This window comes from Trichoderma harzianum (assembly GCF_003025095.1).
Source record: "Trichoderma harzianum CBS 226.95 unplaced genomic scaffold M431scaffold_17, whole genome shotgun sequence".
Classification (NCBI taxonomy): domain Eukaryota; kingdom Fungi; phylum Ascomycota; class Sordariomycetes; order Hypocreales; family Hypocreaceae; genus Trichoderma; species Trichoderma harzianum.
The window spans coordinates 35,021-56,682 of NW_020209265.1; the positions used below are offsets into that span (position 1 = coordinate 35,021).

At 46.5% G+C, this 21,662-nt stretch overlaps 9 protein-coding genes across 9 annotated transcripts; 3 read left to right on the top strand and 6 right to left on the bottom strand.

Annotated features, from left to right (window-relative positions):
• Nucleotides 1-1,191: 1,191 nt before the first annotated feature.
• M431DRAFT_153183 (hypothetical protein) lies at nt 1,192-2,769 on the bottom strand. Its single transcript, XM_024912871.1, has 3 exons — nt 2,303-2,769; nt 2,192-2,241; nt 1,192-2,103 (listed from the first exon to the last, which is right to left on the bottom strand). The coding sequence occupies exons 1-3, from the start codon at nt 2,624-2,626 to the stop codon at nt 1,491-1,493; spliced, it is 987 nt and encodes a 328-aa protein (XP_024769209.1). The 5' UTR covers nt 2,627-2,769; the 3' UTR covers nt 1,192-1,490.
• Nucleotides 2,770-3,249: 480 nt separating this feature from the next.
• On the bottom strand, nt 3,250-4,329 carry M431DRAFT_153185 (carbohydrate esterase family 1 protein; the record flags this gene model as incomplete). The annotated part of the gene is made up of 2 exons (XM_024912872.1): nt 3,250-3,938; nt 3,997-4,329. The coding sequence occupies 2 exons, from the start codon at nt 4,327-4,329 to the stop codon at nt 3,288-3,290; spliced, it is 984 nt and encodes a 327-aa protein (XP_024769210.1). The 3' UTR covers nt 3,250-3,287.
• Nucleotides 4,330-5,026: 697 nt separating this feature from the next.
• On the bottom strand, nt 5,027-6,605 carry M431DRAFT_97308 (hypothetical protein; the record flags this gene model as incomplete). Its single annotated transcript, XM_024924920.1, has 3 exons — nt 5,027-5,307; nt 5,372-6,465; nt 6,538-6,605. The coding sequence occupies 3 exons, from the start codon at nt 6,603-6,605 to the stop codon at nt 5,027-5,029; spliced, it is 1,443 nt and encodes a 480-aa protein (XP_024769211.1).
• Nucleotides 6,606-7,790: 1,185 nt separating this feature from the next.
• M431DRAFT_97258 (hypothetical protein) lies at nt 7,791-9,740 on the top strand (the record flags this gene model as incomplete). Its single annotated transcript, XM_024924912.1, has 5 exons — nt 7,791-8,141; nt 8,195-8,275; nt 8,332-8,942; nt 9,001-9,183; nt 9,248-9,740. 5 exons carry the CDS (start codon nt 7,791-7,793, stop codon nt 9,738-9,740), a joined length of 1,719 nt encoding a protein of 572 aa, XP_024769212.1.
• A 2,042-nt stretch (nt 9,741-11,782) lies between these two features.
• Nucleotides 11,783-13,018, top strand: M431DRAFT_486536 (hypothetical protein; the record flags this gene model as incomplete). Its single annotated transcript, XM_024916390.1, has 1 exon — nt 11,783-13,018. The coding sequence occupies one exon, from the start codon at nt 11,783-11,785 to the stop codon at nt 13,016-13,018; it is 1,236 nt and encodes a 411-aa protein (XP_024769213.1).
• Nucleotides 12,989-14,076, top strand: M431DRAFT_512727 (hypothetical protein). The gene has a single exon (XM_024919893.1). It carries the CDS (start codon nt 13,155-13,157, stop codon nt 14,031-14,033), a length of 879 nt encoding a protein of 292 aa, XP_024769214.1. The 5' UTR covers nt 12,989-13,154; the 3' UTR covers nt 14,034-14,076.
• A 482-nt stretch (nt 14,077-14,558) lies between these two features.
• On the bottom strand, nt 14,559-14,939 carry M431DRAFT_53629 (hypothetical protein; the record flags this gene model as incomplete). Its single annotated transcript, XM_024920989.1, has 1 exon — nt 14,559-14,939. A coding segment is annotated over one exon (381 nt), but the record flags the coding sequence as incomplete, so codon positions are not given.
• A 961-nt stretch (nt 14,940-15,900) lies between these two features.
• Nucleotides 15,901-17,074, bottom strand: M431DRAFT_542672 (hypothetical protein; the record flags this gene model as incomplete). Its single annotated transcript, XM_024921131.1, has 3 exons — nt 15,901-16,426; nt 16,612-16,807; nt 17,003-17,074. The coding sequence occupies 3 exons, from the start codon at nt 17,072-17,074 to the stop codon at nt 16,158-16,160; spliced, it is 537 nt and encodes a 178-aa protein (XP_024769216.1). The 3' UTR covers nt 15,901-16,157.
• Nucleotides 17,075-18,562: 1,488 nt separating this feature from the next.
• M431DRAFT_524464 (hypothetical protein) lies at nt 18,563-20,906 on the bottom strand (the record flags this gene model as incomplete). The annotated part of the gene is made up of 3 exons (XM_024920578.1): nt 18,563-18,755; nt 18,865-19,505; nt 19,602-20,906. The coding sequence occupies 3 exons, from the start codon at nt 20,901-20,903 to the stop codon at nt 18,563-18,565; spliced, it is 2,136 nt and encodes a 711-aa protein (XP_024769217.1).
• Between the last annotated feature and the right edge of the window lie 756 nt (nt 20,907-21,662).

Here is a 21,662-nt window from a genome sequence, read left to right on the forward strand (position 1 = left end):
CAAACGACGCCAAACTCGACAGGTCACTCGAGCCTGGTCTAATGGAATCTCTCGAAAGTGCCCGGTAATAGGGTAGCCTAAGAATATTATTAAAATTTAAGATATAAATAAAAAGGGGCAGTAGAAGAAAGTAGAGGTAGTGGAAGAAAGTAGAGGTAGTAGAAGATAATAGAAGATAGTAGAGATAGTGGAAGAAAGGATAGATACTGAAAGAAAGGGATTGAAGAACTCAAGGTAGATGAAGAGGAGGATGTTTAAAGAGGAAGATATTTAAAGAGGAGGATGTTTAAAGAGGAGGATGTTTAAAGAGGAGGATGTTTAAAGAGGAGGATGTTTAAAGAGGAGGATGTTTAAAGAGGAGGATGTTTAAAGAGGAGGATGTTAAAAAAAGAAAATTTTAGTTCGGAGAAGAGGAAGAGAAATGGAAGAAAAAAGATTGCTGGAGAAAGATCTCGAAACGCCGCCTACTTATATTGTAAAGAGAAGTTAAATAAGAGTGAGCTCAGAGAAAAATAAAGTGCACGGAATTTTTTAATAGTGCCTGGCTACCTGTAGACCGCTTTTAAAACGCCCTGAGTAATAGAGTACATATATAAAAGATTTAAAGTTATTTATATCTATGGATGAGTGGAATCTTCCGTCAATTATGATTTGGAGGAGGTTTGATACGTCGGCCCTCAGAAATTGAGTTGTCCTCAATATCTACCATACTTGTCACTCTGATTGGTCGGTCCAAAGCTGGTGGACGACGCCGCACTGGTCGCGCTGACCGGCGACACGGCACCAGACCGTGACGACGATGTCGAACTCCTCCGTACATCTAATCTCACGGAGGCGAGAAACAGACTGCCGGTAATGCACGTCACCCTTCAATTGGACTAGCCGTGGGTAACCCTGAAGACCCCGTCCCCGGAGCCACTCCACTAGGGATGAGGAAGGTTAATCATTCACTGAAGAGAGATGCTGTCGTCGGACAGCTCGGCGAACTGATCCAAACGTGGCTGACTCATTACCGAAAAGTTTAGTGTATAATAGAGCGAATTAGAGAAGTTGTAGTGTTTGAAGAGAAGAAGAAGCCTCATGTCGAGGTCTATATGTAACTGGACGATAAAGCGGCAGATCTCAATCACATTGCTGGAAAATAGAACCAAGTCTCATTACCAGTCGTATATAGAGTGAATAATTGAGGACGGAGGATGTGGGAACAAGACTGAGTCAGATAATTGCCGAATTGCGGTCCTGGCTCGCGAGGACTTCATAGGTGAGAGGCGCCATAAAGATGTGGTTTGTAGGGTATTAGCTCGTATACTCCATGGAAGGTATAATTTGAATAAAGTGAATGAATGCAAGTACAAATTTGAAATGAGAGCCATGTCTATGATATCTAGGAAACGACCACGGCAACACCCACTGAAGCGGCCGAAGAGTCTTCCGTATAGCATCCCAACCAACAAGTGCTAGTAACAGTTTCTAAGATGCCCAATTCTACCCTACAGTTTATACATATCGCCCAACCAGTCGGCAAGCATTGCAACCATTTCTTTCGTACAGCTGTGTCCTGTGTTCTCCTGTATGAACAGTCTAGGCTTGATGTCTTTAGATGTTATGCTTCTGTTCCGCATGGCACTTCTTCTTTCTAACCATGATGTTGTATACCGTGCCGGTACCAGTTTATCGTACTCTCCATTGCACATGAACAGAGGTACATCGCTGGGAAATTCTTCGTATATCTTCCTATCACCCTCGCGGACAAACTCTGCTAATGCGCGCGGCCATCGACGCCGTTGCGACTCGTCCATAAGCTTTTCCAACTGCTCGTAACTGGCAGTCTCTAGCTCTTCTCCCTTGACACCAAGAGCTGAAGCGTCAATTCCTAGACGCTCCAGTAAGAGAGATGTCAGGTTTGGGCAACCGACAACCATTGCGAAGGCGTCAAACTGGCTGGGTGCTGCCGATGCCATACGCCAGGCTGTATGAGCGCCTAATGAGACACCCAACATGATATTGTGCATGCGATTGAACTGTGGGAAATACGCTGGCAAAAAGTCGAGGACAAGCTTGAAATCTTGGGTTGCGCCGGATATCATGGATATTAAATCGACGCTGTAGAGATAATGCACTGTTAGTACTACTCATTTAAAAAGACATAGACGACATAAATCATGTCTTTAAACAAATTTGCACAACTTACGCGTGGTTTTCGTTACCACCTGACCAAGTCAAGTTTGCTTCCGGGCTGACCTATTGGGTTCCGCCATTGTTAGATGTCATCATGGCGGTAAAAATGGTGAGCACCACATACCTGGCGATCTCCATGATTCCTCATGTTCATCGTAATGGCAATCATCTCGACTTTCTTCTTCCTGCCATCGGATCTATATCTATGCAAAATCTCATGGGCGATGCCTTCTGTCACTAGATATGTTCTTGTCCGGTTATGAGCAAGATACAAAACGGCAACGTCTACCCCAGACTTTTGTTGAAGTTCATCTAATCCATAGACGTATATAGTGACACCGCCAATCGCCAATGATGTTTTGCTTGACCGAGGTGTCGACAGAGGGAGAGAAAATCGCGGCTCCAAGCCATCTGGGGTTGTGCTTGGCGAAGGCAAAGTGTCTGACATCTTGGCGTGCGTTATTGGTGCCTCAAAGAATGAATGAGTAGACGAATGATAGGAGTGCCAAGAAAAAATGCACAAATAAATGACCGAACTAAGAGGAGAGCCCAGACTAAAAGAGACGTGGCTTAAGAATCCCTTCCTCGTGCCATCTCTATAGACGGATAGACAGCGCTGTGCAGGTATAAGTCGGCAATAACAAATGGAAACAAGCATTTGCCGGGCTCTAACTTTTTTTGCCGGAATGCAAGGGGTTCGGCTGGTTGTTCGGCCAGTTCGGTCAACTGTGCCGATTGGACTCCGTACAAATCTCGCAGCGGTACTGTGGTCATCCAACTAATTGAAGACATGGAATTCCATTAGCGTACGGAGTAGAAAGAGGCACAATGTCAGATCTTTATTACATACCTGCTATGAATTGAAATTATTGATTGTAAGTCACGCTCGTAGCATGTGGAAAACAAAGTACGTGGTGGATCCAACAAAGCAGTGTTTCACCGAGCACATACTGAGAAGATTTACAGCCTTTTGCAAGTACACTTAAAGCGCAATAACAGATAAATATTAACAATGATAAATATTAATTATGTGAAGCGAATTCACATTTACACAGATATACAATTTGTTTCCTTCACTTCCTAGCCAATCGCTTCCTTGCCTGTATTTCTCAAATTTCGGCGAGGAGATCCCACACGCTCAAAGGATGCTGTTTAAAGAACTCCAAAATAATTGGTGTTGCATTGAAGCTAGCAATGTGGTGGCCAGACACCTGGTTATCAGCGTTTGGCGCCGTGCTAGGCCAATCATGTCCGATTACAGCGTCGTAAACGTGCTCAACCAACCCAAAGTTGACTCCTGACCCGTATTTGTAGGATACCGTATTGGACGAGATCGGCGTGGTAACGTTATGGAGGCTCAGGCCGTCTCGTGCAGCCCATTGTTGGATGAAATGCGGGATTGATGGAAGACATTCCTGCTTGCGCGCACCACCCTGGTAATGAATTGTAGTGTCGTTGCCACCGTGAAACTCCAGGAATGGAATATCATGACGGCTGGGGTTACATGGGATCTGCACGGTGTCGGCTGCACAGGACGATGTATTGACATAAAAGGCACCAGATACGGGGGCAAATGCTGCAATCCGGCTCGACATTTTCTTGTCGCAAGCCAAGACGTTACAGAATCCGGCGCCATCCGACTTTCCGGTGGCAAAGATTCGAGTAGGATCAATGCAATATTGCTCCTGAACATGGTCGAGAATATCTGCGGTGAACTGGAGGTCGTTTACTGTAACATTCGGAACGCCTTGCCAAAAGTCCTTCAGTTATGTCAGCATTGGCTTTAAACACTGCTTCTAAGCAACCAAATTGCCCTACATTGATGCCCTGAGGGTAAATGACAAAAGAATTCGTATTGAACTGGGGACTGGTTAATTCGTCTAATTCCAGTTGGCTTTCTGCGGTTCTTTCGCCCCCGTGGTAAGACAGGATCGCCGGAGTTGGGACCTCATTATGGTACGTTGGTGGAATCGCGATGAGGTAGTACCTCAACAGCCCACCACTTGTAATTGTCACGTTTGCAACACTACCAGCTGATTGGCCATGGGGTAATTTCTTAAGGCATCCTTCTAATGAGATGGATGAAAGGCCTTTAGGTAGGACCAAGGCTTCAGCCAAAGCGGCGAAGAATGCAACCTTGAGAGATAACATGGGTAGCAAGAGACAATAGAATCCTAATCCGGAAGAGAGAGCAATGGAACACTGAATCACACTTTCCACTTACGTCAATTGTCTTAGATTATCTCTCCTTTTATATATAGTCACATTCCAGTTAGAAAATGCTACCCCAAGGGTCCGTCACATTTTCTGGGGAAAAGATGCGGAGAACCCTGGAGAGAAGAGTCTAACTAGACAAATTCAGTCCACGAGAGTACCGAATCTCCTGCTCATGTTTGGTATTTACCGAGATTACCGGAATCATATGTTCAAATGGTTCCTCACACCGTCTATGAAGCTCCATAATTCTTAGGGCTGACTGACAGATGGATAGAATCGGAAGACGGTGCCTCGGTAAGCAGGTTCGAGCCCACGATTGTGTTCTAGAAAGCTGACTATTAATAAGATAGTCTGTAAACTATAGACATGACGGAACTGATTTGCCGGACTTATAAAGTTTTTCATGACTCAAAGATAGCTAAACTAAAACTTCAGCATCTGGGTCAGTAGAGATGGATGGAATAAGTTGAGTTAGTTGAAGCCCATTATGGAGACAGTCTGACTGTTTTAACATTACTTCTCTTGTAGTTGCGAGGAGGGCGAAAGCATATTGGAACCAAGTGATATAGATATGAACTAGGACAACTGGACAACTGTTATTGAAGAGATTATTCGAAACTAGCTAAGCGTTCTACAAGACGTATCTGAAATCTTTGTTCTGGATATCAGTAAGATCCTCATCGATTGAGTGCAGATTCATGGGTGTGCCACTTCGTTTGTCTCTCTTTCTGTTTTCCATACGCAACGCAATAAGCGTAATGGACGCAATCACTACCACTCCACACAGGCAGACAAAGCTTCCTACGAACCCTGCGTGATAGATTGGGCCCGGAGACGCGCCAAAGATCACCGGACCAATGACATTTCCGACGCAATATCCAACGAAAGTCGAGGCACTGACAGTGGATTTTTCTTTAAAAAATTGGTGAGACGCTATTTCACACAAGGCAGATGCTAGGAGAGGGGGGAAGCTTACTAGTATGTCCGGCTATGTTCGATGCCGTCAGAGAGACAGCAATTCCTCCAGAGGCGACTTGGACAGCAATGAGAAAAACACCCGCAAACAATAATCCTCGATTACTCCGAGGCCCGAACCAGCAGATGAGAGTGCCGGCGATAGAGATCAACCCGCAGACAATAATCAGCAGGTAACGCATGTTTCTCCACTTCCGTGTGATGTAACCCGACAACAGAATAGAAGTGGCAGTAATTGCTCCAATGGGACATGTTAGAGCCAAAGAATCAAAGTGGTCGAATCCGAATCCGTTAATAACGACAGTACCGAAAGTTCCAAGGGCTCCCGATGGCACACCGGTAAGAAGCACTATGAAGGCGCTGCTGTACAGCTTGTAATCGCGGAAAGCCTCGAAGAACTGGGCCTTGTTGAATTCGTGGCTTACGGTACCAGCATTGTTTCTCTCGAGACGGCGAATGGCGATGTGTCTCTCAGCCTCTGTCAACCGTTTGCTCGTCATGGGGTCATCAGGGAGGAAGAAGAAGAGAACAATGGACCATAAGATGGTGACACCGCCAAGAATCAAGAAGATTGGTTTCCAAGAAGGCAGTGAGCCATGAATCTGACCCAAGCCGTAGTTGATTAGGGGAGATATGGCTGTGGCAACTCCAACACAGCTGTACCAGAACCCAGTTCGTAGGGTCTGCTCTTCTCGTGTCCACCAAAAGGTAACCAAGACAGTGAATGAGGGAGCAACGGCTGACTCAAGGAAACCCAGGAAAAGACGATTGATCATAATACCGGCATAGTTGAAGCAGCCGGCTGTCGACATGAGAACAGCTCCCCACAGGAATGTCGCGACGGAAACCACTCGCGATGTTGAGTAGCGCTGGCACAAGAACATCATTGGGTATGTACCAACGAGATATCCGATGTAAAACATCATCGAGGCATTGGCGTATTTCTGGTTATTCGTGATTGGGGTTCCGTCTGGCAAATGGCCGACAATCGTGGTGAGCTTCAAGTCCGCATTGAAGTTGAACTGTGTTGCGGCGCTCATGACACCCTTGTCGTAGCTCTGCAGCGTGTACGTCACCATCATAAGAGGAATAATCCTTTACACTTGAATGAGCCATTGGTCGCAGAAAAAAATAGTATAGTTTACTCAAGTGAAGGGGACATCATACCAGAAATCGAGTTTCCGAATAAGCCGTCTCTCGTCCTCCGGAGTGAATGTCTCACTGGTAGGCTTCATGTTGGCAGTCTCGTCTTCCATCTTCTCAATCTCTTCAGCCCCATCATGCTTTGTGTCGTCAAGTACGTCCATGTCGTGAGGCGCCATAGTCACAGAGTAGCGGGACGAGTGGCTTTTTTGCGGTTTGACTTGTGCAAACATCATTTAGTTCCCGTTGTTGTGGTGATAATGATGTTATATAACGTTCTCGTCGTCGTTCCTCCTGACCTTGTGACACAATTGGCTGACCATCGTTCGGCAAAGTTACCATACAGAGAACACGACAGGGTTGAGTTCACCCCGCTCTTCTCCGCGATGCGCCGTCATGATGTCCACCCGTGGAGAGAGCAAAGGAGAGAAAAACGCGACATACCGCTAGAATGGATCTCGGAATAGAAATGTCTCGGCAGACGTGCGGACAAAGCTAAAGTCAGATAATAGCCGAATTAGCCGTTCTAGCTCGCGACAACTTCATAGTTCAGGCGCCACAAAGATGGGGTTTGTGGAGTATTAGCTCGTATACCCCATCCGGGGTAAAAGGTAAGCTGGTCGGCAAGAATCTTTTTTCTTTTCTACCGACGGCAAACTTCTTCCCCAGACAAACTCATCTTTTACCGGCCATGGAATCTGGGGAGAGCTTACATGCAGCTCGGCCCAACAGCAACGCATGGGGAAGCAATGGTGGTGCCAGAGTTGCTCCACGGATTCGATCGCGGGTTGCCTGTCAGCCTTGCAATCAGCGCAAAGTTCGTTGCGACGTTGTTCAGACTGGGGGTAATGCGTGTTCAAACTGCCAGCGCGATGGCGGATCTTGTGTTGTTCTTCCGCGCAAGAAGCATCGGTAAGCATTGAAGAGCGCTTGATTGAGTATTGACATCCGTTTTTGCTCACCAATTGTCCTCTCACAGGCCGCGGAGAAAAAGAGATTCTCAGTTTACGTCGCAGAAAGCAGCTGGAAATACGGCTGGGATCTCATATAGCAAGGCTGCTTCCGGTGGCCTGGTAGATCCACAAGTTGGTGCTATACCAGTTGAAGATCCTCCAGAATACCCTTATGGCGAAACATTTTCGGCATCCCTACCGTCGTCAAGAAACAATGTCATGGGCGTTGGAGAAGCCCAGGGCCGATCGGCGACAGACACTATCTTACCTGAAGATGGCCCTTTTACTTACATTGGTAAGCATCCTATCAGAATTCTGACAATCATGACATGGGAAAGATATCTCATCATCTTAATAGGCGACAGGAGAGGGCCACGCCACTCTGTCTATGACCTCTGCCACCCTGAGACTCCTGAAGATGCACGATATTTGCCGCCAGACACGGTCATCTCGTCGTCTCACAAACCGCATGAGCTAGAGTATATGCGCCTTCAGGGTGTCTTCTCTAGGCTACCGGACGATGTGTGCGACGAGTTAATACGCTGCTACTTCCATCATGTCCACTTCTTTCTACCAATAATCGATGCACCCGCGTTTCTAAACGAGTACTGCAGCAATGGCTCTCGGAATATTAGCCTGCTGCTCTATTGGAGTATTCTGCTGGCTGCTGCAAACGTAAGTTCATGTGAAGACGCAAATTGATGTCGTCGTCTAACCTTTGCTCTCAGTTCGTCGATGCGGATGTTTTACAAAAAGCAGGGTTCTCTTCTAGAAAGGCAATGAAGACTGCCATGTATGAACGCGCCAAGGTGAGCAATCTGGCACTTGGTGATCACAATATGTCTCGTAAACTGACTCTTGACAGTGTCTCTATGACTTCGATCGAGGGACAGAAAAACTGGTGCTCATTCAGTCCGTCATCCTATTGGGATTCTGGTATACTGACCCTCAGGATCATACTGGCGCCTGGTACTGGATAGGCATTGCAATTTCGCTCTCGCAGAACATCGGACTCCATAGGTCTTCGCGTTTGGGCAGCCGTGCACCGCAGAAGTCTTTGCCAGCGCGAGAATCCCTCATGCGTCGCATCTGGTGGGCGTGCGTAGTCAGAGATCGATGGGTTTCGTTGGCACGGGGCCGTCCTATGCGCATTCATAGCGAAGACTGCGACACGCCTCTTCCTGTGGTGGAAGACATCATGAATGAATTAGAGTCTGTTGTTGGCCGGGCGCGAAGCCATTTTGTGCCGGTGGAATCCAGGGCCTTGGCCGAGATGTGGATTCGGCTTGTGCGCATTTGCGATACGTTGGGCCACATCTTAAGAGTCCATTATTGTGTGAATGGAGGGATACCCAGTATAACGGAAATTGACAAATATGCGCAAGAGTTACAGGCCTTGGCCCAAGAAGACGCCGTCCCAGTTGACTCTAGTGAGAGTTTAAGCATCAATGGGATCCAAATCGATTTACTGTACCAGTTTGTGCTCCCGTTCAACACACCTAGTTCATCTACACAGCCACTGACTCTTTACTAGAGCTACAATTGCAATACTCTATCGACCATACGTATTGAATCGGTCTACTCCTCTTCCATCTGGAGCGCATTCACTGTGGCAAAAGATTGCAACGAGCCGAGCCCGCGAAGCTGCATCAAATACCAACGGACTGCTGCAGAGTCTCATTGAAGTGGATGGTATACGATATTTGAAGCCAATGATGTATTAATTTCTTCTTCTATTGTCCAGTTTCTGGAGCTTGTAAACTGATTATCTCTCGCCATAGGATTACCGCGATGATCCCCGCTATGCAGATTCACCTTTACGACTGCAAGTCCTCAAACGCATTGACCCGCGGTCTGGCGGAGAACAAGCTCCAACTTCACATGCTGGTTTTGTCAAACTTGAGAGAAACATACTGGAGCGCCGACGTCACGTATCGACTTTTTGATCGGGCTCAAAACATACTCAAGGAGTCGAATTCCCAAGTGGAAAAACCACCTATCAAGAACGCCGATAACAGTCGAGATTCCACGCATCTACAACAATCACAGCCGCAATTGTTTCCACCGACCGAGCCACCCTTGCTTCCGACTCCAGAACCTACCGTCTTGGTAGGTGAACAACAATATGCAAATACATGGTTCAATGGTTCGCCACAGTTTAGAGACGTTGATCAGCTATTGAGCCCAGGGTTTTACCTTTCTGAGGATGGCTTCTCAGAGTTCCTTCTTAGCTATGAAGATGCCGTTGTCTACGATCCACTTGTTTTGGGATGAAGCAGGATACCTGAACAGATATTACCATAATACGCAATATTGAACTATATTACTATGTACCCTTCAGAACGTCAACTGGGTATATCTCCCATGTCCGACTTTACCCAAACGCACACATTATTCACTGCCAGGCGCCATGACACATGTGACATCTATCACACAAGATAGCGGTGAATTATTGCACAAGTGCTTAACCGCCGTGATTAGGCACCAGCAGTTGGCAGCCGATATTAGTGGAGCGGTGATTTCTCCTAAGCTGCAGGTAGCCGCTTAATGACAACATTGAACAAACACGGCCGTTTGCCTGCATTCCAGGCGGTGGCTCTATTGCAGTGAATTTGGCGTCATCTTTGCTGATCGGAAGCTAATTTACTTGAACTGCATTCAGCTATTGAACATGAAGTGCTTGACTCTTGTCTCTCAGCTCTCTACTCTTGAAGTGATTTTCCCTGGAAATGCATTTCCGCCGCTTCTCAATTCTCTTTGACCATAAATTGCAGCATTTCTCCCCTTCATTTCCTTCCCATCATCACCTCATCGTACTTTTACGAGTAGAGCATTTCTGTATCTCTTCATAACCCCAAACAGAATGGTCTCCCACACGAAATTACGATGACCGCGGGTCAACTAAGAGATAGAAACCGTATTCTATCCATCGTGCTGAAGTCAGGATCATGGTGAGGCTTGAACATCCGACATCCGTATGCGATTCGTCCCACGCGAGTTCTTCTACGCTATTCTATCCCATAACTTGCTCTGTACACGGCCTCTTTCGGTGTGTATTCCTGAGACTTCAAAGTTTGTTCCAGCCCTTGACTAACGACGAGTGATACCCCAGAGCCGTTGATTTGACAACTTACGGATGGACGACATCACTGCCTGGCCCCTGAAACCATGGCTGAACCACGAATACTGAAGTTGTATCGGACAAACTCAGACACTAGATCTGTTTACCTCTACTAGATCTATCTACATCTACCAGATCCATCTACATCTACCAGATCCATCTATCTCTACTGGATCTACCTACATCTACTACATCTACTACACCTACCACAGCGACTACAGCGACCATAGATTACAACAACTACATCGACTGCATGCACTACAGAGACTACGCCCCTCAAGCCTAGCAACTGGCGGACGGCATCCGTGCCTATGACATCCCAAGCAGTGTGGACAGTGAGGCCTCCAGATACGACGGCTAGGCCAGAGCAAGACAAGGAAGCAACTTGAAGACTGCTGGCATGGATGCGCAGCGATGCCTTGGGTTCGGCAACATATTTGCAACATGAAAGGTACTTTACTTTAGCCGCAGTTGGCCACCAAATGGTAGGTACTTTTTCCATTTTCCAGCATATGCTCTCCTCTTCGTGCCTTGAGGCCTCATTTGTGAGCGCGCCTATTTAAACATGATGCAACTCTCCTCTCCTCCTTTTCTTTTCTTTTCCCTTTCATCATCTGCAGGCAAGCAGCGCAGCTCCGCCTTTCTCATTCCTTGCCTCATCTCTTCCTTATCTTTTGTGTGTTGCCGTTCTCGTTTTTTCTTCTCTAATACTTCGCTCGGTATCTGTTCTGATTCCCCATGAGATGCTATTATGACCTTTGACTAACCAGGGAGCAGGCTTCGTTACTTCAACTTCGTTACTTCAACTTCGTTTCTTCATACCACGCTCGAGAAAAGCACTGCTTGATCCAGGACCTTGCGTTTCAATCCGCCTCCACCACAGGCACCTTTTCGTACCAGGAGCCGGCACCCTGGCTGCTTGTTTCCGATTCTCTGCGGTATGTATGTCTACAAGACATTGGTCCTGATATTGGCTGACCAGAAGTTGCAACACTGCCTCATAGAATCGACGATGGTCCAGCCCAGCGAAAAGAAAAAGAGAGTCCTGCCGGAAGGGGTTCCCGCATTCGTACTCTGATATGAACCACTTTTCTCGAGACTCATCAAGCACGGATGGTTGGGCAATGGAACTCTCGTCAACTTTTTCCCCATGGATTTACCAACATATTTCCAATGAGGAATTGGAAAATTCAAGATGTCAGCCGATAGCTGTCTGCCGGAGACACGTCCTCAGGCTTGCCATATTAGCTTGCCCAAAGTATATACAGCTCACATATCTTTACTCAACAGAAAAACGGAAGCCCCACGATCACCACAACACGGAAATGGAAGAAGATGTGTACTCTTCCCAGAGACAGTGGAAGAGGGACCAGAGGACCAGAGAGGTATTGACCCAAAGATTGCCCCAAGGATGGCCAGCGGATTCGAGCCGCCAGAAGAGTTTCAGGACCGCTGGAAAGACTGCACCGTTATATTCGGTAATGAGGAACTGAATACGGTGATTCTCTCACCGGACCAGCAAGTATTGGTAGAGACTGAAGAACAACTTATATACCTCAAAGATCAAGACGCCGTGATCCGTGAAAGCGAGGTCATGAAGTATCGCGTGCTGGCACGATGCCAACATCTCGCATGCGGCCCTACAAAGAAGCCAAAGGCCAAGGCGGATGGAGAGGATGTGAACGACAATGAGGGCCTATTACTCTCTATCAAGAATGGCAAGTCGGTTTACATCGGACAGTCAATGCACATGGATGGCCCTGTGTTTGCATCGGGTAAGAACGAAGAAAAGCATTCGGCCGGGTTCGATTTCAAGGGCCTTAATCTGAAGTCCGAACCGCACAAACTCATAATCGGCTCTGGAACAATCCCGCATTTCGCAGTGAGCTCGAAGTTCAATCTCAAGAAGGCCAAGCAACTCGTACATGCGAAATCCCTGAAATCATTCTACAGAAAGGAATGGGAATTTCGGGCTTACAATGAGTATGCCGAGAGGTTGATAGGGGAGATCGTATGTGGCTTTCCTTTAGAGGCCTTGGCGCATCAATATATCGAAGAATGCCGAATAAAGCCAGGAGACAGCCTGAATGGGGCATATAGGTTCCCAAACCTAAGCCCAGGGGAAAGGAACCAGCTCCTGGAGGAGATTTTGTCGCATGTGGGTATTGTGCCGGACGTCTTTCAATTTAAGGTTCCACTTACGGCAACTTTGGAATACCCGGAAGAGCTTGACGAGACCCTGCGAATATTTGCCTGGAACACCCCGAGGATATCCTCCCTCGGAACATGCTACGTCTACCATCTACTACATCTACTGCCACCTACTCTACCACCTACTACCACCTACTACCACCTACTACCACCTACTACCACCTACTACCACCTACTACCACCTACTACCACCTACTACCACCTACTACATCTATTATAATCTGCTACCATCTGATAGATCTACTCATTTATTTTATCACATGGCCAACGTATAGATGCATGCCGCCAAACATACCAAGAACACTTGAGTCTTTGCTCAGGTAACATCTTCCCGACCACGAGTTTCAGCGAAAATAATGGGCGATCTCTTGTCTTGGCGAGGCCTTGGGGCAAAGAGAAAAACGGATGGAGGATTCGTTGTGCTATCGACCAGTAACACCATTGTTTCTGAAACCCTGAAATGTCTGCAATTTCCCCATTTCGTGAAGCATAGGCTTTTAGGCCGCTGCAGATATTTGGTCTACAACTTCGGCAAGGAAAAAGAAAGCAAGCACTACAAAGCGATCCTCAAATCTCTCAACGCCGGAGAAGAGGCGCATTTCGCATATGTGGGATTCGATGCGAATATGAGGGGACCAGTGTTTGCCTATAAGAAAAAACCGAAGAAGGGGGCCGATGATCCAACGGACGACGAAGGAGGGGAGTCAGACCTACTGCTATTCAACATGAAGGGAGTTGTGCTCACGTTTGAACCTCTCCATCAAGTGGTGGGTCAGGGTTTCTTGCCTCACTACTCCGTGACGTCGCCGGCGAACTGTATAGCTGTGAAGAGATACGTTGGTGGGAAGTCGCTGCAGACTTTCATTCCCGCCACCAATCTGAGAAGGAAATACTTGAACGGGGCGAAGGACCTTGGGGTACGATTGCAGCAGGGAAAGAATGTCGTACCTCCTCAACTAGTTCCCATCTCCAGGGAGGACAATACGGTTGAAACTGAGGATGGTGCCCCCCGCGTGCGCCAAAGATCTTGCAACGCCTCCCTAATTTGGCGGTCGCTCAATGCTCCCTCTGGATATCAGCTCAAACTTGTGTACGTCAATGCACTCGACATCCCACAAGCGTTGATCACCATCTTGGAAGATTTCGCCAAGAAGTTTCCCAATGATCATCTGACGATGCCCTTGATGATTACCGCTTCTATCTTTAACAGAGGATCGCCATATATACTTACATAAAGATATACCTACGTCTACTACGTCTACTACGTCTACTACGTCTACTACGTCTACTACGTCTACTANCTACGTCTACTACGTCTACTACGTCTACTACGTCTACTACGTCTACTACGTCTACTATAGCTTCTATAGCTACTAAATTTACTACGTCTATTACGCCTACTATACCCATTGCACTCTACACTATTAGTGCATAATCTTAGCCTCAATCCAGCTGGAGAAGTGATGCCAATTGTCTACGTGAATCATGGTTAATCTCTGTTAGATCAAGTGCTTATTGACACTGAAACGTACTAGTAGAATATGTCTGCAAGATAGAAAGCTCAATAATGACTGCATGTGTCCAAAGGTTGGATTCAATGTATGTATTTTCTAACCAAAACTGTGCGACGATATAGTATATTTCTTATATCCTCATACTTCCCCCGATTCCGCAAACGTTCTAACCATTATGTACATAGCTGTTTCCCCAGCGTTATATACAGCGTTGATATCGGCTGCTGTCTCTACTACCTTGTCAATTAATAGCTTTACATTATCATCCTTGGTACTTCTTGCTGCCATGTGAAGGGCGGTTTCACCTGCGTGAGTCCTTGAATTCACGTCGGCATCGGCATCCAACACAAGCCTCAAAGTCCATGTGTTTTCAGCCCGTGTCACTAAGTGTATCAGAGCCTCTCCACTCTTATTTTTGGCCTCGATATCTGCCTTGTGGGATAGTAGCGCTTGAAGTACCTTTCTTTCTTCGTCAGCATTGGCTCGTAAGAGAGCTGAGTCTCCTTTCTCCGTAGTAGCACTAGCATCTGCCCCCCGATCAAGTAGAAGCTGGACCATTTCTTCGTCTCTGTTGATCACGCCCCTGATAAGTGGCATTTCTCCATTTTCAGACTTCGCGTTAATATCCGCCAACTTTTCGTCTAAAAGACACTTGACGACCTGAAAGACACCTTTCTCCACGGCATAATGAATGGGCGGATCATCGATGGAATGAGAAGGATAGCCTGATTTCTCCTTCAGACTAAGGAATGAGTCTCCCACATCTCGGAAAATGTATTGTATTAATTGCCGTAAGGAGAGTGGCCAGGAAGCTCGGTCTACATCCTCAGCACGTCTCATCCCATAGGTAGCAGCGTATTTTCCCAGAGCGTATTGGACATTACTGGCGTTACCATTTGCATAGCATCCTATATGGCAAAGGTATACATGGTATCGGAGGCACACCTCAGCCAACTGCAGATTTGCCGCTGTCTCGTTGAGCGCAAAGTTCACAGTCGCCGATTTTTTATATTTTCTGATGTTAGGTATTTGTGTATCTAGCTAGATACTTATGGTCGTTAATATTAAAACAAACAAAACAAACAAACAAACACACATCTCACTTCTGTCTTTTGCATATGCCATTCGGCGACTAGATGTCAATTTCACGGCTGTGTGAGGAGCCTGGTGCCCACCAACTCTATGCAGATTTTGGATTTGACTGCATCTAACTACATTAAACTATATTTAACCGTGTTTAACTGCATCTAACTGCGTTCAACTACATTTAACCGTCTCTAACTGTATCCAACTGCATCCAACTGCATCCAACGATAGTTCCCAATAGGTAGCTGATTAGCACTTTGGACACTGACCTTCTGTATGTATACTAGCAGGTAAAAAGTTTCAGGTTGTTTTTCGGCCCGGTGACAAAATCATACCCACTTCAGGGCTTCGACGCGTTTAGTAACAGTAGACTTGCTATGATCTAGAATTGATTACCAAAAGAGTAACCCAAACCTATTACCAGCAATCGGGTGCTACGTTAGCCATGGGTAATAGATGTATATAGCTAGTTAATTGTGGCGAATAACTGTGTTAGAAACTTACTAGTCCAGGAACCAGAGGCTTAAATGCACCGAAGATGACTTAGGGACGTGTCACTAGCTATCTTCTTTGTACAGAATGCATAATTTTTGAGCCACTTATCAGAGACGGTCGGGGCGCTTGTGCCATTGTTGATTTTGGCCCCCAAGCTGTTGGACGTGTTCTTCATGATTCTGCATGTGACAAGCTTTGCAGTTGGTAGCATCCCACGCAGCGTTGTGGCCGGTTGCTATTCCTGCTCCAAGCGGCGATCGGCGCTCACAACAAGAATGTAGCAAAAAGAGGCTGCTGGGGCAGCGATGTATAGCCAGATAGTGCTGCTTCATGAATACACATTTTGCTGGCGCTTAGGACAATATACATGTATGCTGTATACATGTAAGGCTGCACTATGAGGGTAAAGACTTGGGGGGCAGACTCAGAGAATGGAGCCTGGTAACCGCGCAGATAGCGATTCCAAGTCGCCTCTTCTCGGTCTTTTCCCACGCAGCCTCCACGGAACTTTCGGCTCTGCAAACATGTTGGCGCTAGTTACATGTATGAGTGGCGCCATACAGATAAGTCTATCACCTGTGTGGATTAGCCGCAGCACATGCTCGGTCTTTTGGGAGCGGATAAGTTCCAGCTCCGTCTTTAGGATCGCGCAAGTTGTAAGTTAGGACAGACTACTATTGGTGCAATTATTTGTTTCAGAAAGACGGATGTGACTTACTATACAATATTGATAGATCAGTACCACGATGTAGATCGGGACCCCCATCAGAGATTCTTACAGCAGTGCGGCCCTGAATTGGATCTCCAAAGAAACTTAAAGGGAACACGCGACCACAACGGCCAGTACACATAGGGCTATGTTGCCCTGCCGCTTCGATGCCTGTCCTAGCTAAAAATGAGCGCCACTTGGTCATCTAGATGTAGTGAGGTTCATATTTAGCGTTATGTACGTAGTAGAAAACGATCAATTCATTGATCGGCCTGCTGGATATGCAAACTTCGTGAGTAATTGACAGCGTTAGGTCTGAACTTTCCTGCATTACTGCTTGAGATAGATAACCAAGGCGGATGTTTCTGAGGTTCATTACCTGCACCAACCCTGCACTTACATGAATACACGCCCAACAGTTAGCTGGATAGTAACATAGTAGTGCTTCAGAGGCGAACTCCGCGAGGCTCATTAAAATGAGGACTTCTGTTCCACTGGAATAAGGCGATGCTACCCTACGACATGAAATGGGCTTAAGACGGCTGCCCAGTAGCCAAGAAAGTTTTCTTCTATATGCTCTTAGTCTAAATCAGAGCTACTTCATGATTGATCCTTAAAAATAATTACCATCGACATTTTCGTCGATTGTAATCGCGCCATAGAGCAAAGCCCCGCCATTCATCTAATTGATTACTCGAAAACATATGTACAACACCCCACTACGATCTTCACAGATCGAGAGTCTGTTGTATTTACGTATAGCCCGCATTACTATTCTGAATTCTTGTCAAATCATGCAACAACACATCAAGGCAGCGCAATGCCTGAGTAAGCAGGAGCGCAAACGTCTGCAAAATCGGATCGCACAGCGAGTATATCGTAAGGCCTTTTAACCTCAAACAATAGAAAGTATATGATCGAAAGTCAATGTGACTAACTTAAAACAAATCCCTCCATAAAACAGGCCAAAACCAGAAACAAAGAATCCTGGCTCTTGAAGCGGCCGCAAGCCGGTCCTTAGATACATCTTTTCTTTCCCACTCAACGCTTCCCACTGAAATTCCCGACGAACCTTCAATACTATCAGCACCCATAAGCGATAGTATTATAGATGCACCAAATGCCTGTCTCACTGGCCTAGAGGCGGATATATCTGGAATGGAACATGGCGATTGGGAGGCTGATTGTGATTGGAATGGAACGAATGATGCCACTGCCAAAGTCGAGAGAGTAACAAGCACGCGGCAAGGTGCTACAGCTCTCCATATTGCAGTAAAAACAGGCAATGATGAGATGGTACGCTTCCTCATTGGTCGAGGAGCTGATCTCAGTAAGCAGGACTCTCGGGGCAATATGGCCATACACGTTGCTGCAAGACTGGGACATGTAGGACTTCTCAAATTGCTCATTGATCATTCGGCCAAGACAGACGAGGTTAATTTCTTGGGCCAAACTCCGCTGTATTTGGCTGTACAAAGCGAAAGCAAAGACGCTGTTCAACTTCTTTTGGGCGCAATGGCTGATATTAACATCAAGGATTCGATGGGCAACTCGATACTGCATATAGCCGTGGAAACCGGCTCGGTCCCAATAGTAGATCTCTTACTGTCTAGTGGTGCAGATACCAATGCTTGAATTTCTACTGCTACACTTTCGAGGCGAACGCTCCATGGTTCCTCATGGTGGGGGTGGTTTCAAATTGCTTGTATGCAGCAGCCCCTCATTTTATTGGGTCTGTAAATGTAAATAAAATCGCTCGATATCTGACTTTCACAACTTGGAGGAGCTCATTGTTCTGGATGCAGTCATACTCTTTGCACATAATGCAATGTAAGACAATTGAAAATTCAGAATTGTGACCTCAGGAGCAATCAAATATAGTTAAACTTATAACACTTAAAGAGAGAAGAGCTAACTGAAGTAAAGACCGATTGAAGGTAAATACTAAAGAACAAGTAACCTATGATAGGTTTAATTCTTGTGAGAAAGGATAGAAGTCTAGTTCTCTGCCTAAAGATTGGGTCAAAATCGTCATTTCATCCTCGCTTGCCCCTTTTGTAAGCACTGCATGGCGATACCGACGGCCATTTGCCGTATTCTCCGGATCAAGTTTAAACGTTGCATTAAACACGTCGGCAGCATAAACAAGAGAACTAACACAAAGCGAAGAAATGATATCTATTAGCAAGTATATAGGTTTATTAAACGAAGAAACGAATGAATGAATGACGACGGAGGGCATGGAGACAAGAAGCTGCTCACAATAAATAGCTGTAATAACCAGCGTCATAGTCTTCGATAAGATGCCTAAAGTTGGCATAACCATGTCCCCAAGCCCAATCGCCATTCACGGCTTCGCCTCCAGCCAGGGGGAGAACTTCGCGGCGCAGTTGATTCCACTTGACAGCCAGTTCCCACTTCTCGGCTTCAGTATTGTTAGTGATCTGATGGACCAACATGTCGAACATACCGATGGCCGTTTGACGCAGGTAAAACAACGCGCTATTGCAGTGCTTGCTACGAGTTAGATTTGCAATCTCCGAATCAGACAACCTCTCTGTTGGCCTGGGCTTGCCATTCGCCGCTTCGCTCCATGTTTGTAAGTGGTCCGCGGATAGGTATGAATAATGTCTACCTAGGCGCTTTAGTTGTGATGGTGTCCAGCACCAGTTCTCTAGTACCTGACTAGGCATCTCTGCAAAATCAACAGGCGACGCAGTTCCGTGAAAGCATGCAAACTTGGTTTGGGCCACGAGCTCGTGGATACCATGTCCCAACTCGTGGAACAACAAGATAACATCACGGTGCTGAAGGAGCGTCGGGTTAGTGACGCTAGGTTTCTCGAAGTCAAACAGCAGTGCAGTCGCAGGATATTGACGCGATCCATCCGGTAGAATACAGCCCTAAGTATGGCTAGTTAGCTACTAGACATATCTATCACCATCTTCTCCTTCGCCGTCGCTTCTAGACGCGATCGAATATATTCGTCTTGCACTTACTGGTCGTATTGGCACATTACATGCATTTGGGGGTTTGCCTTTCCTATCGTAGAGGTCAAGGTACAGATAGCCAACAAAGTCGCCACCTTCTTGCTTATCGTTCCATACGCTGAAAACTCTCACATCATCATGCCAGAGCATCTCGGCGCTCTTATAATACCCGAGAGTGACGCCGGAATCTTGGTTTGGTTTGGTAATCTCCGTAAAAACCAAGCCAAAAAGATGCTGGTTGATTTTCAGCATATATTCTATAGTTGACAGCAGGGGGAAATATTCTGCCAGCTGCTGCTGATCCAATTCATACTGTCTCTCCATCATGAGCCGATTATAAAAAGCATGATCCCAGAAATAATAGTTTCCATCAAAAGACTCTCTACGAGACTCGACATCATTCTTTTTCATGGCTTTCAAATTCTCAACCTCAGCATTTGCTGTCTTAGAGAGCATTGAAACCAAATCGGTGAGGAAATTGTTGACAACATCTGGTGTTTTGGCCATTCTATCCTCGAGTCTCAACGCAGCATGGCTGGTGTAGCCAAGTAGACGAGCACTTTCGGCACGGAGCAGGATGAGTTCTTTGAACACAAATTCATTTCCGCGACATGTGTTTTCACTAGCCATATAGTAAAGCCTTCGTATATCGGCATTTGTGGCAAACATCATAACCTGAAGGATTGTTCTGGAGTCGCATCGGAACCTCTGCTCGTCCCCAATGGTGTCGCTCTTAAATCTAGATAAAACTTCGTCCGGTACCCCTCTCAAGTCCTGGCGGTTAAGCCAGACTTCCAGACGTGAGTCTGCCAAATTCTTTTTGTATTCAGCCTCTAGCACGGCTATACGGGATTGCATAGTCTGGAAGTGCTGGCGGGAAGAGTCTTCTGAGAGCAAGAGTCCATTACGGATATGGCCCTTGTACTTCTTTTCTAGATATCGCCGCGATTCGCAATCCAGCTGCTCACCTATGCGTAACACGGTATTTATCAAATTAAAAAGGTCATTATTTAATGAGGTTTCAAGTTCAAAGTTTTCAAACATAGTAGCCGCGATGTTAGCAGCGTCTTGCAGAGCTGCATCTGGCGAGAAATTTCTGTAACTTGTGATGAGCCACTTGTCTGCCGAAACGGCATTTTCAGCCTGTGCGAGTGGCAGAAGGACATTGGAAAAGGTCGCGTCTTCTGGTAGCACCGTATCTATGATCTGTCTCTGCGTCTGACGAAGTCTTTGGATCAGCTGTCGAGCGCATTCGGTGATGGATGATGGTGTTGCTCCGAAGAGCGGAGGCGGCTCTGGTGGATGAGACATGGCGATGCGAACGGTTGATTTGGGCGGCAAGTTGGACGTGTTCACTGACACTGCTAATTAAAAGGCCCTCGCAATTCCGGCTGAGGGAACTTGGATTCACGTGTTTGCCAATACTACTTTACTCATGCCTATGTTTGGCACGAAGGGTCACGTTATTAGTCCCCCTAAAGGCCATCCATGCATATATTTAGCAAAGAACTTGGTCATAACACATTCGCTTTTGACCTTTGTGGGGTGGGGTTTATTATGTGAGATGATCCCAACATGCGGCCAAATCAGGCGGGGATGAATTACTACCCACGTAGGTCCGCATTGTGAGCAACGTAATGGCTTGCGGTCCTGGTCGCATTTGGCTCTAGTATTTGGTAGATTGTGACACACCACACTGCATGTACCTACGCAGCATACTATTTCGCAGCTCACCTAGTGCTGTCGTAATGCTAGCACTTATATCTTCGGCCAGAACTCATGACCGCCGAATACAAAGCCGGTCTCTTACGTTTATTACACACAGACGTATGCGGGGAAAAAAGGGAGGGCACGCAGGCTGCTGGATCACGACTTAATCTTCTGCGGCAAACGAACATTGATACCCTCTATTAGAGGTTTCATTCGCTACATGTTTGACAAATTGGTAATAATCATGTCATTCTCCTTATTTTTCTTCCCGAGTTACCTGAAAGCACGACCCAAATACATACCCCTGCCATTGACCGAGACGGCCACAGTATCAGTTAGTCTAGATGATGAGATCAAGAT

Coding starts and splice junctions, on each gene's coding strand:
- M431DRAFT_153183 (XM_024912871.1), bottom strand. CDS start 2,626: ATGTCAGACACTTTGCCTTCGCCAAGCACAACCCCAGATGGCTTGGAG. Junction 2,242..2,302: donor GGAATCATGGAGATCGCCAG/GTATGTGGTGCT, acceptor GGAACCCAATAG/GTCAGCCCGGAAGCAAACTT. Junction 2,104..2,191: donor GGTGGTAACGAAAACCACGC/GTAAGTTGTGCA, acceptor TTATCTCTACAG/CGTCGATTTAATATCCATGA.
- M431DRAFT_512727 (XM_024919893.1), top strand. CDS start 13,155: ATGGGCGATCTCTTGTCTTGGCGAGGCCTTGGGGCAAAGAGAAAAACG.